At 40.4% G+C, this 16,164-nt stretch overlaps 1 protein-coding gene across 11 annotated transcripts in view; it reads left to right on the forward strand.

Moving 5' to 3' along the window:
- The first annotated feature begins 326 nt into the window (after positions 1 to 326).
- The window catches only part of KIF16B (kinesin family member 16B), a 141,018-nt gene continuing 125,180 nt past the window's right edge, over positions 327 to 16,164 (forward strand). For all 11 annotated transcript variants that reach the window (XR_008430087.1, XR_008430089.1, XR_008430088.1 and 8 more), the window contains exon 1: positions 327 to 442. Coding sequence is in view for 4 of the 11 variants with exons in the window: in XM_053938744.1 (XP_053794719.1) it covers positions 396 to 442 (47 nt within the window). In the remaining 7 variants the exon portion in view is untranslated. The remainder of the gene's footprint in view (positions 443 to 16,164) is intronic.

Raw genomic sequence — 16,164 nt, forward strand, 5'->3', positions numbered from 1 at the left:
TATATACATATATACATATATACACACACACACACATATATATATATATATATATATATATATATATAAGCATATACTCCTCCAATAAATAAATATACTGCGGTGGGTGGCCCTATGGAGAAATTACCATACGCCCCCCCACAGTACCTATATCTACCCCTCCTCTCAAAGCTCCTCCTCCTCCTTCTCCTTCTTCTCCTCCTCCTCCTTCCCCGCCCCAGCGCGGCCGGGCAGACCAACGGCCAGAGGTGATCTGTCCTTGCGCGGCCGCCGTACCGCCCGCCGGGGCAGGGTGGCGGTCGCCATAGCGACACGGCCTAGGCTGGGGGTGGCCTCGCTCGGTCCTGGCGGGCGGGGCGGTGGCGAGGGACATCTCGGGCCGGCGGGGATGAGCCATGGCCTCCGTGAAGGTGGCCGTGCGAGTGCGGCCAATGAACCGCAGGTGAGTGTGGGGCTGCCCCGGCCTTGGCTCCGGAACCGGTGTCGCTCACAAGGGGTGCGGGGAACGCCGTGTCCCGGCTCCGCAGGCGGTGACAGCCGCTGCGGGGGCGGAGCTCTGCCGGGAGCTCCGGGGCTCCCGGCGCTCGGCTGAGCCGCTCTGCCCAGCAGGAGCGACTGCTGGGAGCTCTTCTCCTCGCCGGGAGGTTGGGAAGTGGCCCCAGGTGAAGCGGAGAGGAGCGGGTCTTTGCCTGGGGAGTTCACTGTCGTGGTCTGAAGCATTGCTTTGGTCCTTCTGTAAGGACAGAAAAGTTACTCTGGTGAAGATAGAAAACTCTCAGAGGAGGGACCTGCCAAGGATGTATAGTCAGGCTTCTAAAATGTGAAAGAAAGCTACTTTATCTGGAAACAGCAGCTTTTTCTACCTGCTTGAGAGGGAGGTTGTTGTCCAGTTCATTTGGAGCCATCATGGTTAAAGGTTATCAGCTTATGCTCAAAATATGTATATCTATATCTATATCTATCTATATATCTATATATATAAACCAGGCAGTCTACTGCATTTACTGTATGGACAGGAGTTCATCATCCACTTCCTGAGATGTGTCTGGGAAATAAACACCATTTTCTTTCATGAAATATGTGCATAATGTGCACGACAGAGTTAATGGTCTAATTTAGGAACTAATTTAGGAAAACTATCCAATTCTACTTCCTCTTCCCTTGTTCTGAAGTCATGTAGCCAGTTCAAAAGAAAAGTGGTTTAAAGCCCAGGCAGCCCATCAGACTCCTACTGTTCCTCCCACTTGATCTGATTCAGATGTTTAAAACACACAATTTGTCACATTCTGAAAGCTGCTCAATATCTTGTTGTTTTCAGTGAGGGAAAGACAAATTTTACAAGAATAAAGCTGATGAAGGTAGGAAGGGGGAAATATTGCAGGTTGGTTTTGAATAATTTAGGTGGATGGAGCTGAGTGGTTGGAGGTCTGGGTTGGTGAATAATCTTGTCACACCCTTTTGCTTCCTCCTACCCTCTCCCTCAGGTCTAACCATGTGGTTCTTAAAAAATTTAAAAATTATTCTATGTATACACTCCACTTTTCCTTCAAGAATCTCTGACAACAGCATAGGTCTTCAGGGTATTAATAAGACTTGTTATGTGCAACGTTTTGGTATCATGGAGAGGTTTTACAGGAGGAGTGTACCTGTGATCTGAGAGACACAGGTGTGGAAAGCACATGGCAGAAGAGAAGGCTGGTAATTGTGGTAGGCAGTGGGAACACAGACCTGTGAGTGGAAGTTTGCAAGTGTTGTGGTAAAGGAAGATCAGACAAAGACTCTGGCCCTGGTGACTCTGTTGCATGTGGGAGGATAACTTGGATGGGACTGGATCTGAGCATACCAAGAAAACAATGAAAGTGGTTTGTGATAAAATGGTCTTTGTCACAGCTGTGTGGCAGCAGGCAGGCTTACTCTGAAAACTGGTGTCTGACCATGCAAACTGTGAAGAACCTACCCGTTTAAGTTGCTAAAACCTTGGAGTGTATGGGATGATGTTAGATGTTTATGAAACATTATAAGGAAGCAGGATTTAGTGCCCTGGGATGTTGCTTTTAAGGATTGATTTTTTTTTTTTTTAGAGGCACAGTTGGTGTTTGGTGTGGGACCCAGCACTGGAGTCACTGGTGTTCCTCTCTATCAGTCACTGCTGGACTCACGCTGTGTTTTGTAAAACTACTAACCCTAAGCCTAAGCCTGAGAGGATCCAGCAGCTTTTCTTATTGCAATAGGAAAGGCATGCTGAACTGTAAGCCAGGAGCAGTAATCATATTTTTCTTAGTGGTTTCTCAGAATGGTTAGAGTTGGAAGTGGCCCCTGGAGATCATCCAGTCCAGCCCCCCTGCCAAGGCAGGGGCACCTTGGCAAGTGTTCCCTTGCATATGTCTTCTTTCAGCTGTGCTCCCTTTGCCTTTTTGGCTCCCTGGAGAATTTTACACAGGAAAGGCCTTTCTACCTATTCAAAGGAACTTTACAACCAGGTGTTCATTCTCCAGCACTAAATTTCAAAAGCCTTAGCATGATACTGTATGGAGTTTATTTAGTTAAATTTGCTTTGGTTTGTTTGAAGTTTAATAATATAGTGAGCTTATTTCATGAGTCATTTTTAATTAGAGAAGACAGTTGATGAATGGTTATAGGAAGACTCCTGCATTATGGAGCAGTTGCACCTTGTGGTGTCACAGCACTGCTAATTGTCTACTAAGTCATGAACAAGGATTTTGGAATGAAACGTGATGGGGAGAGGGTCGTTTAAGGATTATTTATTCTGTTGCATAGCTAACTAACTTTTTTGCTTTCTTCTTCTGTGATTTATTTTTAGTCTTCATTTTCTCTGACTTGACCTGTCAAGTCCTTAACCATTTAAGTCTTTAACCATTCTTCTTGGAGTACCATCCCAAATTGTGTTACACAGATGTTACACTGAAATATTTTGATTCTATCTCTGCATAATGTAATGAAAGTATGTCTAATGGCTTTACAGTTAGTGCTTTGAAACCAGTTGTAGCATAAGCTTAGAAAGTTCAGTTACTTGGTGAGTCTCCATCTGTCATTTGGTTTCCCTCATTCAACACTGAATTGCCATGACAGCCCTTTAGTCTGTATGTTTCTGTAAAGGCAGCAAAAAAACCTGCCAGCTGGCTGAAGCCTTGGTTTTTGTCATCAGATGGAAGGGCAGTGAGCTTGGGTGTTTGGTATATTTTGCTTTGGCAAGGTAATGGATTTGGACACCGTGATTTCTAAGGTTCATTTTCCAGCACAGTCACTAGAAACATTCATACGATGGGATTGTTGAGAAGTGTAATTATATTTGAGGCACTATTTGCTCACATACTGAACAGATGACTTTGGGTGACTGGTTACTAGTCACTGTCTTCTTCATAGTGTGATATCTGGGATCCTGATAAGCCTCACCTAATTCTGGCTCTCTGTTTTTTATTATGCATAGCATTTGCACAGTTCAAATAAATGCACTGCTTTATTTTCATCTTTTCAGAGTCTTTAAAGAAGAAAGTAGTATTTTCTTGCTTCCATTTTGTGTCATGTTTCTTCTTTATGTAAACTAGAATTCAATTAGTGTTCCAGGAAGCCACTTTCATACTTTTGTCAGTGTATTGGTTTGAGACAATTTAAAGAAAAACATGCTGGAATGTGTGAAAAACGCCAGTCACTTGATTTTTAAAATTTTAAAAGTTTAATAATAATAAAATGGTTATAAAATAGTAATGCAATTAGAGTAATAAAATTTAGAGTTAGGACAATTACAAGACAATAAAAAGCAAAGAATTACGGACGTTCGGATGCTCTTGGACACTAAGTCACGAAAAGCATTGACATGCCTTGTGAACAAAGGAATAACCCTTAAAAGCAATAACCTGTTGCATATTCATAGATCTCATACATGATGCATAATTCCTTGCAAATTAAGAGTTTCTCTGGTTTTTGTCAACTCCTTCCCCTTAATCCTGGTGGTTCCATAAAGACGGAGAGAAGGTGGAAGAACGTTTGTCTTTTCCGATAAGGAGGCAGTAACTCTTTATGGGCCCTTTCGCTGTTATCTCTGTGCGAAGAATGTCTTGATTATCTCATCTCTTTCTTGAGCTAGTTAAAAAGTATCTTACATAGCATAGTTTCTATTTTAACATTGTGTTATAACCTAAAAATATATTTAATACACTACTTAAGAGAATTAATACAGCATAACTTTCTAACATTACACGTATAATTAATTGTAATATTTGCAAAAAGCCAATCATAAAGTATGCATTTTTCACAAATGAGTTATCTCCTTTATCATTCCAATAATCCCTTTCCACCAATAAGAACTAAATACTAATAGAGGAAAGTGTAAAAAACCATGGTTTATTAACAAACAGGTTGCCAACAGGTAGGAAAAAAAGTAAACAGCTGCTAGATACCAAACTGCTAGACCTCACCACCCCACTGGAACAGAGACAATGTGGCATCAGTAAAGGCAGGAACTTCATGGCGCACTTCCAGCACTAGAGGAAGGCCCGATGGCTCGTCCCATCTTCCCACGGCGAGGCAGAGGACAGTGGGCACGGCAGGCGAGGCAGCCGGGCTGGGGGCACTCGGTGTCCTTTTTCTTCCCGCCTGGACGCGGTTAATGGCAGCTCGGGCTGGAGTCGCTCCTCTGCACTTAGGGCGTGATGCCTCCGGCTCTCGGATAGGAAGCCACGGAATTCGCCCTCAAGGCAGCCTAAAGATCGTCACCACAGCTTTCCCAAGCCGAGGAAAGGAAAAAAAAAAACCTTTGCCTGAGCAAAAATCGAACCGCGTGTGAAGCAAAGACCACGCCGTGCTGAACCGCGACACGAACCTGTGCAGCTTTTAAAAAACGCCTGCTCCAAAAGCCAACTCCCTAACCCCCCCACCCCACCAGGATTCCCGGCTGCAGGGTCTTAAAGATACAGGAACAAGTTTTGCGCTCAGATGGTTACGGGATACATTACCATTATGTATCACCCCAAGACAGTCAGTTAAATAAAACCATCTAAAATATGCCAAATACAAAAAACTGTTTTGATACTCAGTAAAGGAAATATCAACTTGATTCTTCTAAATACTTCCGCTAAATTCTTGTGGCTCTCAATTTCTTACGCCTGATAGCTCTGTTCTGTTTGGCTTTTAATTCATGAAGTAATAGAGGCACGCAAGCTTTATCAGATTTTTAACCCTTTTCGTCTGTTTCTTGTATTTGCATAAACTAATTATTGTGCTTAACTGGCTGAACAAACTAAATGAGGGTCGTGCTGTCCTTACTTGCAAAGATGGGTCTGCATTGCAGTAAGTTTTTCTCTGTGCTTACCCAGTGCTCTCAGCATTTTTAGGTGTTCATTTAAATGAGTTGCCTAGACTTTTTCATGGCTCTCTTCTTATAGAAGAGAGATATATTTCATTATATCTGCCAATATAATGAAATAGAAATTCTAATTTGATTTCATGTTTAAATGATCAGTTATTTTTCTCCTGCATGTACACACTCCTTGGGTTTGCTCTCCAAACAGAAGTGACCAGTGGCAGAAGTACCTGTCATAGTGCTGTATGTGGTTTTGCAGCCATTCACAATTATGGCATGAAGATTAAAAGCTTTTCTATTTGGTAATGGGGAGACAGAGAGATTATGTTCTATTGCAGAGGCAGCTTTTGAATGAATCTGGGATTTGTTTGGGTTAAGATCTGATACTTTAATCCACAAATACAGTCTGTGTGATTATTCATTAGCTGTAAGGTTGGCCCTCTTGGATAACTTCTGGGTTACACCTGTAAGTCTAAGCAACTCCTCTGCATGCAGAGCTGGAGACAGAGTACCCAGGGAAATCTATGACCAATATCTTATCTTTAACTGCTTGTACAAACCAGGCTGTAGAATCAATAGCAGAGTTTTCAATGGCTCAAGTTAATAGAGCAATGCAAAGAACAGAGATATAAAAAAAGCTGTTTTGTTTAACAAGGAACTTTTGACTGGAGTGTTTTTGTAGCAGGAAAAAGAAATAACCTGGTAAACAGTGAAGAGCCAGCTGAATTCTTTATTTCCATTCTGAATGTTTCCTAGTATTTTAGGTAGGGACTTACTTATCCATGCTTTTTAGAATTGAGAAGAGAAGCAAAAAACATGCATGGAAAATGTATTATAAGATTGTCAATACAGGGAAGAGGGAATGAATTGGTGTCTCATAAATTACAAGTTTTTAAGTACGAGCTACTGTATATTTTTCATTTTCAAGTTACTGTGTACATTTTTAGTTTTCATAAGCCTATAAAGAGAGTGTTTTGACAAAATGTGTATAACATTAATGTATCGCAGGTGAAATGAGGAATGATGGAGTGATTAGAAGGAAGGACACTCATAGCTAAATATATCTGTCTCTGAAGTACACAGGGAAATTTTTACTGCATCTGTTTCCAAACACTCATTACTGGTTGTTGCTCTTTAGAGGTGTCCAGAGTGATCTCAGATAACATAACTCAGAGCTTAAATATAGCCAAGTGTTGCAATACTGTCACTTTCTGAACTACTGTACCGATGAGGATAAGCCATATATTAGCAAGCTGAGTTTGCTATTTCCTGTGGTAACTGTTTGAACTTCCATTTTAATAATGGTGCTTGATTTATAATCATGTACAATTTCTCTACTATAGAAAGAAGTTGAAAGATCCTTAAGCATAGGGTGAGGCTCTGGTGTGCCTGGAGTGAATATATATCTGTCTTGCCTCTGCCTTTTTATATAGTTGAGTTTGAATCCAGTAAAAATTTACTTTGATGCTGAGTTGGCAAGATGAACTAACTGCTCTGAATATTGCTTTTTTACCTTGCCACGTTTTGTGGTTAAAACCTTGAACATATTTAATAACCTCTGGCAGATTTTTCCCTTTTTAAAAGTAGATACATTTCTCTCCCTGAAAGTAAGCTATGCATATATGTCCGTGTAAGTCCCTTCATTAGTGTGCTGCTTCTGTTGCTGGCACTGGATCAGTGCATAACAGTGTAGACTGATCCAAGCTCTTGGATCATGTAAACTTGATACTAAGAGTACTTGAAGTCTGAAAGAATAAGTGTTCTTAGTTTTGTAAGATACATCAAGAAATGTCTTTACTTTCTATCTTTCATCTCTTCAAAAGGAATGAACTGTAGGAAGAGTTCTATTCTACAGTATGGTCATGAATCTTCTCAGGATAGGTCCTCTACTACAGGGAGCAGCAGAGGAGTGAACATCAGCCTGACAATGTCCACGTCATCTCTCCTTAATAATTGCTACCTAGTACTTGTTCAGCTGTGGGTTACAAAGTGGGGAATCTGATCTGTGTCTTACCCTGCAGGTGAAATGACATGATTTTTTGCGTGGCCATATGTTCAAGGTGTAAAACTTGAGAGTAAAGAGAAGTGAGTAGGACATGCAGATGTACCTGTTCTGCAGGGACTTTTGGTCCAAGGTTGTGGTGGTACTTGATGTCAGACGTGGTGAGAATGTGTTATTTGAGAACAGATATCAGCAGTAAATGATGACATAAACATTTGTGATTAGGTAAAAATGCTCTCAAGGATTGTAAAGGTCTCAGAGATGGTAGTTTGGCTGCTGTTATTGCTGTCTGTAGTTCTGGAATGAAGATGCAATTGCGTGTTTGCTTGGAATCATAGGTGCTGTATATTGTGAGAGCCCTTTAAATGGTATCTAGACAGATCATGTGTTTGAGAAAGGGATGTAGTAAGCTGGGTTATAAGGCTGTAGACAGACCATTAAAAAATGAGGAAAGGCTGGAGAACCTGCTTTTGAAGCAACTGAAGCAGAAGCAACAACCTGCTCACAGCAGAGCATTGACTTGAAGGACTAGAAAATAAAAAAACCCAAAACCCCAGAGCCTAGTGGCCTTACAGAAAAGTGTTGGTTGTCATATATAAGAATAAGAGCTGTCAGAAATCTTACAATCAATATATTTTAGAGGCCTTTTTTGTGTGTAAGAGTAATAAATAGAGGTATCTAAATAGTTCAGTTCTGTTTATGTAAGAACGGAAAAAGTTGGGAGGTGAGGAAAAAAACACCCAAGTTATTTTACTCAGGAGTTTAAGGAGAACATTGCAGGTGTAAAGCAGAACAGTTGCTCTTCTGAAGAGCATAAATTGAAGATGGTGTAACCCTGTAAGGGGTGCTAAAACACAGTACTGGACAGCTGGGTTAAGGAGCAGGGTCTGAGAAGAGTGTCCTTTGCTAAAATAAGAAGTTAAGTCAAATAGAAAAGCCATCAGCAAGGATGAGAGGTGACTGGGAATTTGGATGCCACAGGTCAGGATATTTTAGAGAGAAACTTGTTGGACTCTACTTAGGCTTTTCCACAATAGCAAATGTCAGCAGTGCTCAAGGGAGCTGAAACTTAGGGGTTAGAGAAACTTAGGGAGCTGAAACTTAGAGGCTTAGCACTAGAGAATGCCAGCACTCTCTGGTGTTTGTTTCTATACAGTTTCTCAGCTGTGCTGAAGTACACAGTCTTTGAATGTTAGTGACTTGTTTTTGTCTTCTTTCTGTGCCCTTTCTCTCAGTGGTTAGTTTTTGAAGGTTTTCTGCTTAGAAGCAATGGATTTGAATTTAGGAGTGTGCTCCACACTAAGTGTAATCCTTGTTTGCAAATACAGTTCAGAGCCAAGCACTGAAGCTGTGGTTGGTGCTTCCCCCAGCAAGCCCCCATGTTAATATCTCCTAAAATCCCGTTTCTGGAGTCTCACTATCTGAATTAAATTGGAGAAGATGAACAAAAATGATGGGAGTCCTTGATTCAAAGAATATCAAGCTACATGTATACTCTATGTATTATAACTACCAGAATAGCAGTTAGGTTAGAATAGGTTAGGAGATGCAAATCTAGATGTATTTTCAGGGCTTAAATGCTGAAAAGTGAAATTAAATACTTACTTATGGCTCCTTCTAAATATCTCCTGAGTAATGGAATGAAGCTAATAATGGATCAGCTTAAACAGTATCTAAGAAATTACTGCTGGTGAGATAGTGCAGGTTGTGTAAGAATCTCCTGAGGCTCAGGCAGTTGGATAGAGCTAATACCTTTTAAGGAAGTCATTAGAGGAAATCTTGCTTCAATGGGAAGGTGAGACTAGACCTGGTTGACTGTTAAGTAGCTCCTGTGCTTGCCATTCTATCTCACACCTCCTTTTCAGTGGTTTTTGCACAGCTTTAAAACAGCAGTGAGAATAAATGGGGTATGTAGTGTTTAAAATTTGATCTTGCTCTTTTCATGTAGCAAAGAAGATGGATCAGGAAGGAGAGTCCCCAAGTGCAGAGCTTTATCCTTGTGTTGGTGAGCAGCAAAGCTGGAGCGGACCTGTCCTGCAGAAGAAGCTCCAACGAGTTTCAGCCAAGTACTGGACTCCCAGTAACTGAAGAGTTAATAGCTGGGAGTGACAGTTAATTTTCCATAAACCATCAGAGGTCAGGCAGTCCACTTAGAGCCTCTGCTTACATGTGCTTATTTTCTGTTCTCTTTAGTGCTTTAATGCAAATACTTCAAAAGTTTTTCAAGCATGTGGATTTGTCACAATAGTTGCCTTGTTTTGTCTGTCTCCCTCCATAGCATTGAAGAACAAAGACCTTCCAATGCCAGCGGAGCTGGAGCACAGTGGTAGCATGGACACATATGGGGCAGTGTATTTAGACTGGCCTCATGCACAGTTTGCAATCCCCAAAACTTTCTGATCTTAAGCATTTTGAACTTAAAAGCCTGGTTTTAGAATCCTTTATTTTAGTATTATCAAACACATTGCCAGGTTAAGTATGCGTGTTATATCACTGAAATGATGAACAATAAAATACTTTTAGCTCCTGTTTTTTTTGAGAATTCCCATAGACCAGAAGAAAAAAAAGGTGAATAAGTCTCTCTGAACTGTAGTTTTCCTGAGGAATTGAAGTAAGAGAAAAGTGAGTCTGTTTGTTTTTTAGCCTTTGTTTATTTGAAATTAAGACTAGTTATTAAATAAATGGGATTAGCACTCAGCTCTTCTAACCTAACTGAGCCCTTGGACTCTTAGAAGTCTGAGTGTCTGAAAGACAGGTATTATTGGTGAGAACAGCTGATTGAAGAGCAAAGTACTCTGTTTTGCAGAGGCTGTGAGTACAAAGCCAGGGTTATTTACTGAGAGAGAGTTTTTCAGAGTTATTTAACAAAAAGAGTGCATAGATGGTACTCAGCATCTTAATTGCTGGTGGGCTGAAGTTCTTATTGTTGATGAGTCAGACACTTCAAATATTAGCTTTATGAAGACTCTTCTCTGAAGTGTTTATATTGTAAATACAAAGCAATAATGAGATACAGAAACTTGGAGTACACTCATAATTTTTCTGTATGCTTATACAGTGGAAAGATATTTGTACTCAGATAACTGAGCTCATTTATTGTTCAGTTCAGATTGTTTCTGTGTGTCTCAGTAAAGGAAAAACATGACAGTAGAAAAGCCCTATGGATTACCTGAGGAGCTAAAAGACCCATGAAGTTAGGCACAATTTTTTCCCCCCCTGAATTTATAATTTGCGGACTTCCTACCCCAAAAGACAAGGGCACTGCAGAGCAACTGTGAATTTCTGAATCATATTTTGCTGTACACAAGAGGTTAAGATAATACTGTCTTTGACTTGGGATCGGAGAGCTAAAAGAACAAATTGGAAGAAACAAGATATTAAAAACTACACAAAGTATCACATGGGCTGAAATCCAGGAGTCCTAGATAACCTTCATAGTGGTATAATAGTTACAACAGAAGTCCAGAATGTCATTCATATCAGCAGTTGTGTTTGAGGTTATATTTTATGTTGCTTCTGCCAAAGATGGGCTTTTGCAATATTTTCTTCAAGGCTGCTTTATTGTGTAAGAAATGTGTAAGAAGATGATTCACATGTATGCGTATTCTCAGTTCAGTCAGAGAGAAAAAGAGAGGTTTCTAACCAGGCTGGGCTTGGGAAAGAGTTGGAAAGGAATGTAAATAATTCTCTATCTCTCTTGTTTTTCACATTGTTTATAGATATGTTCTGCCACCGTGCATCATTCACAGGGCACCAATGGTGAGAGATGTTTTTACTTTAAGACCAATGAAATTAGTCTGCATGATGTTCGCTATAAATAGAGCGGTGTATTTGAAATAAAGGGGAGTTTTCTTCTCGCCTTCTTACTTGGAGTCTTCATTGTTCCCTTCCTTCCTCAACAGCGACACACATGTGGCTATCTTAAAACTTCAGCTGTGCAGCACTAGTTCCCATTGTTAAGACCATTACTGAACCTGGTCTGGTCAGTATGCAGGCAGAACAGGAAAGTTGCCACTGAGGTAGTCTTTTGCTTGAAGATTAAACCTTTTCCAGGTTATTGGGAGATCACTGACCATGGTGCATGTAGATACAATAACTTTTAAGTTTGCTGCTCCTTATGATTTAAAAATTTGCATATGTGCCACTCACCAGTTGTGATCAGAGTTCTTGGAAGGTGGAGCTACCTAAAATATTATTACAAAAAATTTAAAAAGCAGGTCAGGTATATGATTTAATATAATGATCAATCTATCTCTATGTGTTACTGCAAGTGTGCATAGTTTTCCCAAGAACACTGGATATCATTTGACAGAAGACAGCACAAAGACACCTGTATATTCATATTTTAGGAGCATTACTGCAATATATTAAACTGCTGGTTCTCAGTGTTGTTGGTAAAATTTATTCTTATGGCTAAAAGTGTTTAATCTAGGCTGTCCTTCATACAAGAACCAATATATGTCTACTAGTATAGACTTAGAGATTATTTCAGTTTCATGACATATACAAGATTTTCCTTGTGTCTGCATTCTCTGTCACTGGATTTATTGTTCTGGTTTCAGCTGCACAGTGGAGAAATTCCTGAGACTAGCAGAATTCTCTCTTTTAATTCTTTTTAAAATTTGCCATTTTTTTTTTACCAGTAGAAGGGAATGGAGGTATCGTCATAAATCTGCACAAGCAAATGATGAAGATTCTGTTGATCACAGAAAACCCTATGCCCATACAAAATATGCTTTATGACAAAATTCTCTTTTAAAGTACCAAATAGGTGCAGAATTTCTGTTTCTTACTGCGACAAATGCAAACTGATCATTAGGAAGCTGTTTCTTTTAATTTCAGTCCCCAGGAGTTTTTTCTTCTGTTTTCTTGTCTGACTGGAAGTGAGGTGAAACTCAAGAGCTGGCACACCTCATCTGTCAGCCAGCCCAGGCTCATTTAGAGCTTTTGAATCTGTTGGCTGATGTCAGCTGAGTTTGACAGCATAGTGGAGGTCTTGAAGATAATGAAGATGTGCTGTCAAAGAAAATGGGCAGCTGTCAAGGAGCCTCCAGAGCTCTCCTGAACAAGGGAGTGCTGCCACCCTTATCAGCTGTCACTGGATACCCTGAGGACTCCTTTCAAACTGAGTCTGAAGGACTTCTGACTGCAGTTGTGCTGCTTGATGTACAAGGTACAGGCATTAACTTTAATGTGTTTGTGTAAACATGGCTTCAGCCATTTAATTATGGCCTTGTAGCCATATTAGTCAACACCATGGCGTCACTTGGAGATTAGGATTTGGAGAGATTTGCTCACCTTTTTTCTGTGTTGGTCTCAGGGAGTTTAGGATATGCTGTGCTATTGCCCTGCTGTGATTTCCCCCCCTCCGCATTCCTCTTTCCTCCTTGCAGTTAATTGCTGGATGACTAGCTGAATTGAGCAATAGTAGAGGGGCAATTAGAGCACTGGGCTGGTGTATTTTCTGGTGTCTGTGCCAAGAAACTTGCCTGCAAGATCACTTTGACATTTGGTTAGGAGCCATGGGATCACAGGTTGTGAGTTTCCGTCCCTTGTGATCCTGGAGCTCCATGTGGTGTATTAAAGAGCAGTGAGAACATCCTGGAGGCTGTCCCTGAGCGCTGCTGTGTGAGCAGATTTGGCTCAGGAGGGAAGCAGGATTTCTTAAATCATCAAAGCATTAATTGTGAGCCAGTTTTGGCAGCTGGTCTCTTTATATTGCTTTGTGATGGAGGCTGGAATTTGCAGGGGCAGAATCTTTGGCTGAAGCTCTTCTCTGGATGAGGTAGGGCACGTGGTTCCTGTGGATGCTGGTAGAGCTGCTGGGTGCTGGAGGGTTATCCTAGCCCTGAAGGTTACCCAACACTGCAGTAAGCTGTTTACAGCCTGAACCTCGTCCTGGGGTGACTTCATGCTGCTGGTATCCCCATCATCTGTCTTTTTGCTCAGAAATGGGTCTTGTAGCTTTAAGCTAGGCCCAGAGAGAGAAGAAGTGGATTTTTTTGATGCTGTTTTCAAAACATGGAGATAAGAGTTCAGCTTTCTCTGAGCACTTAGCAGTGTTGTCTGTGTTCCCTGCCGCAGAGAGAGAGAGAAACGGGAGTTTTCTTTTTTGCTGGTTTTCCTCGTTAGCTATGACAATGAAGGTTTTTCCAGAATTGTTTTTTTTCTGGAATTGTTCAGCTTCTCTCTGGTCCAGAACACCAGGACAGTTGCCCAGCCTCCAGCCCATAAGCTGCTCTGTGGCCTGGCAGCCGGGCCAGAGCCTCAGAGGGACGGAGAGAGACTGAGCGAGCCGAGCCACGCCCCACGAAAGGACTCGCTCTGAACCACAGAAGGACTTCCTGAGTTTGCCATCTCTTCGGAACAATGAGAGGTTTTATTGTTTAATCTTACTCATTTTTTTCATGTTTGTGAATACTTTGCATGTTAAATAAACAGTTTTTTCCACGTTTCTCCAAGGAGATTATCTCCAAACTGGTTAGGGGAGGGGCAGCTGGATCCTGCCCTTTAGAGGAAACCTGTCCCAAACCAGGACAACCTTTAACAAAGGTGGAACTTGCAATCAAAACTTTATGAAAGTGACTTGGCCCTGATGAACTGCATTAAATGAGTGCCCAGAAATAACTGTCATCAAGCAAGAAATTGTTTTTTATGAGATGCTCTTAAATTCTGTATGGGTACAATAAATTATATGCAGCTGTCTCATATTAAAATGAAGCTTGGGCATTTGATTCCTGTTATTTTTTTCTTCTGCTTCTCTCAGGTTGTCTTATTTATTCTAATCCTAGTATTCCTGTTTTAGGTTGTCCTCTCACTATCCCTTCTCTTTCAAAAATGCAAAATTCTATTTATGAATTGTATTATTGGCTAGTGCTTTCCAAGGTCCTTTTTTAAAAACTTTGAAATCCTCATTCTTTAGTAATGTTTAATAATATTCTCAGTATTATCACAGAATTAATTACTTTAGTCTTCTCAGAATTTTGTGTAGTTCATATATGGGTGTTAGACTTTAAATGTTATGTATCAGTATTCCATTATTGAGTAGCTTTAGCAGAGTAATATGGAGAGCTGGCTAGGTCTGGGAAAGAAAGCACTGACATACTTGATTATTTCCCCTTGAATGACTTAAGCATGAAGAAATGAATATTAAAAAAGCAATAATTCTGGACCAAGGTTCTTCCTGCCTAGAGTCCTTACAGACTTCCTAGAGGAAGTAAGTTACAGTTTGTATTTGAAAGAAATGTTTATAGTAGGATTGACTATTTAATTGGGCCAAATTACTTGGTACACCTTTGCTGAACAAATAGCTACAGACAGGTAGAGGCTGTGGAAGAAGCAGGATGACTGGGAGCCATCCACAGGCTGCGTTACTGCAATGCCAAGATCTATTTCCTGCAAAAAAATACCATTGGACACTTTTTTCCATTTCCCTGTTTATTATCTGTAGCTGTATTTTCGTGTTTCAGTATCTTAAGTCTAGATCCAGTAATCATAAGACATGCCTCAAAGTTTTCCATGGTACATCTAAATTCAATTGTATAATTAATGCTGTAATTATTACAATTTTCCCTTTCATTAGCTCTAGAAAATAACCTAATGTGTTGATACTTACTTAAGTGTTTTTATTTGCCTAATCTTTATTCATTAATGTAGATTTTAAAATGGGTTTTGCTTTTGTTTACTATTTCTGCTGGAAAACTGAATATGAACAGAGTAGCTGGAGAACAGAGAGTTGGGTCATCTAGTGCACCACAAAGAAGAAAAAAGACTAAAATCCTGAACTTGGTTGTCCTGTTATTGGGAAGAAGTTTCTCTTTTGCATTTTGTACTGGTGCAAGCAAATATCCAGGAGTGTGATATGTTGAAGCAGCACTTTATTGCTTTAAAACCCTCTGCTTTGCTCTGCACTGGTCTGGCACACCAATTTGTCAGGTGACTTAGCATATGATTGTGGGACAGGTGTGTCAACGTTTGAAGAGGGAGGTTTTGTGTGCTGCGCATCTTTCCCTTCTGGCTCTTTTTTTCCCTGTGCATGTTCTCATTAGCACAGGAGGTGTTGTGCTCAAGGTTGTCATTCAGGAGCAGCCTGTATTGCTCTTATGACTAACAATAGTGAAATTGCATCTCTGGCAAGCAGGTTGTTACATGCTGGGTTTAGACACCAAGCTCACAATCTTTTATGGTATTTTTGAAAACAGTAGGAAACAATTGTGAAATAAATGCAAGTGCATGAAAACTCTTCTTTGGAACTGGATTTTTTTCCTTCCTGGCATCCTTGTGCTTTGGGAAGCCACAAACCTGTGTAATTTTTTGTTGGTAGTACAGTCTCTCTCCTTCGTTGCTATGATGCATCAGCACACATATTTGGTACCTTATTTCTTATTTTAAAAGAGTTTTAAAATACTAGGTTTTTGTGGTTTAAACATTCAGTCCCTGTTAGCTAGACTATATGGATAAGTGGGAACTGCTGCTGCTGGAATGTTGCTGAGAAGCTGGGGCTTATATTGTTGTGTTCTGTTTTGCCCTTCCTTAGAGCCACATACTTGACTTAACTGGGCTTTGGATCAGAGTACTTCCAATTAAGAACAGACCACTTAAGTGACTTGCAGATTTAAATTTCTGAAGCGGATTTCCTCACACTTCTACTCTGTTTCTAAAAATGAAGGAATTTGGAGGCAAGCCCAAGTGCTTCAAATATATGCCATAGAAGTAAATAAATATTGGGCACAAGAATTAAAAAATAAAATAAAAATTAATTAATCTGACAACTGACTGTGGCAGGCTGATGGGTGGAAATATGACTCTGGATAACTGCGGTATGTTTTATTTAACGTACTCA

The sequence above is a fragment of the Vidua chalybeata genome, chromosome 3 (assembly GCF_026979565.1).
Source record: "Vidua chalybeata isolate OUT-0048 chromosome 3, bVidCha1 merged haplotype, whole genome shotgun sequence".
Taxonomy (NCBI): domain Eukaryota; kingdom Metazoa; phylum Chordata; class Aves; order Passeriformes; family Viduidae; genus Vidua; species Vidua chalybeata.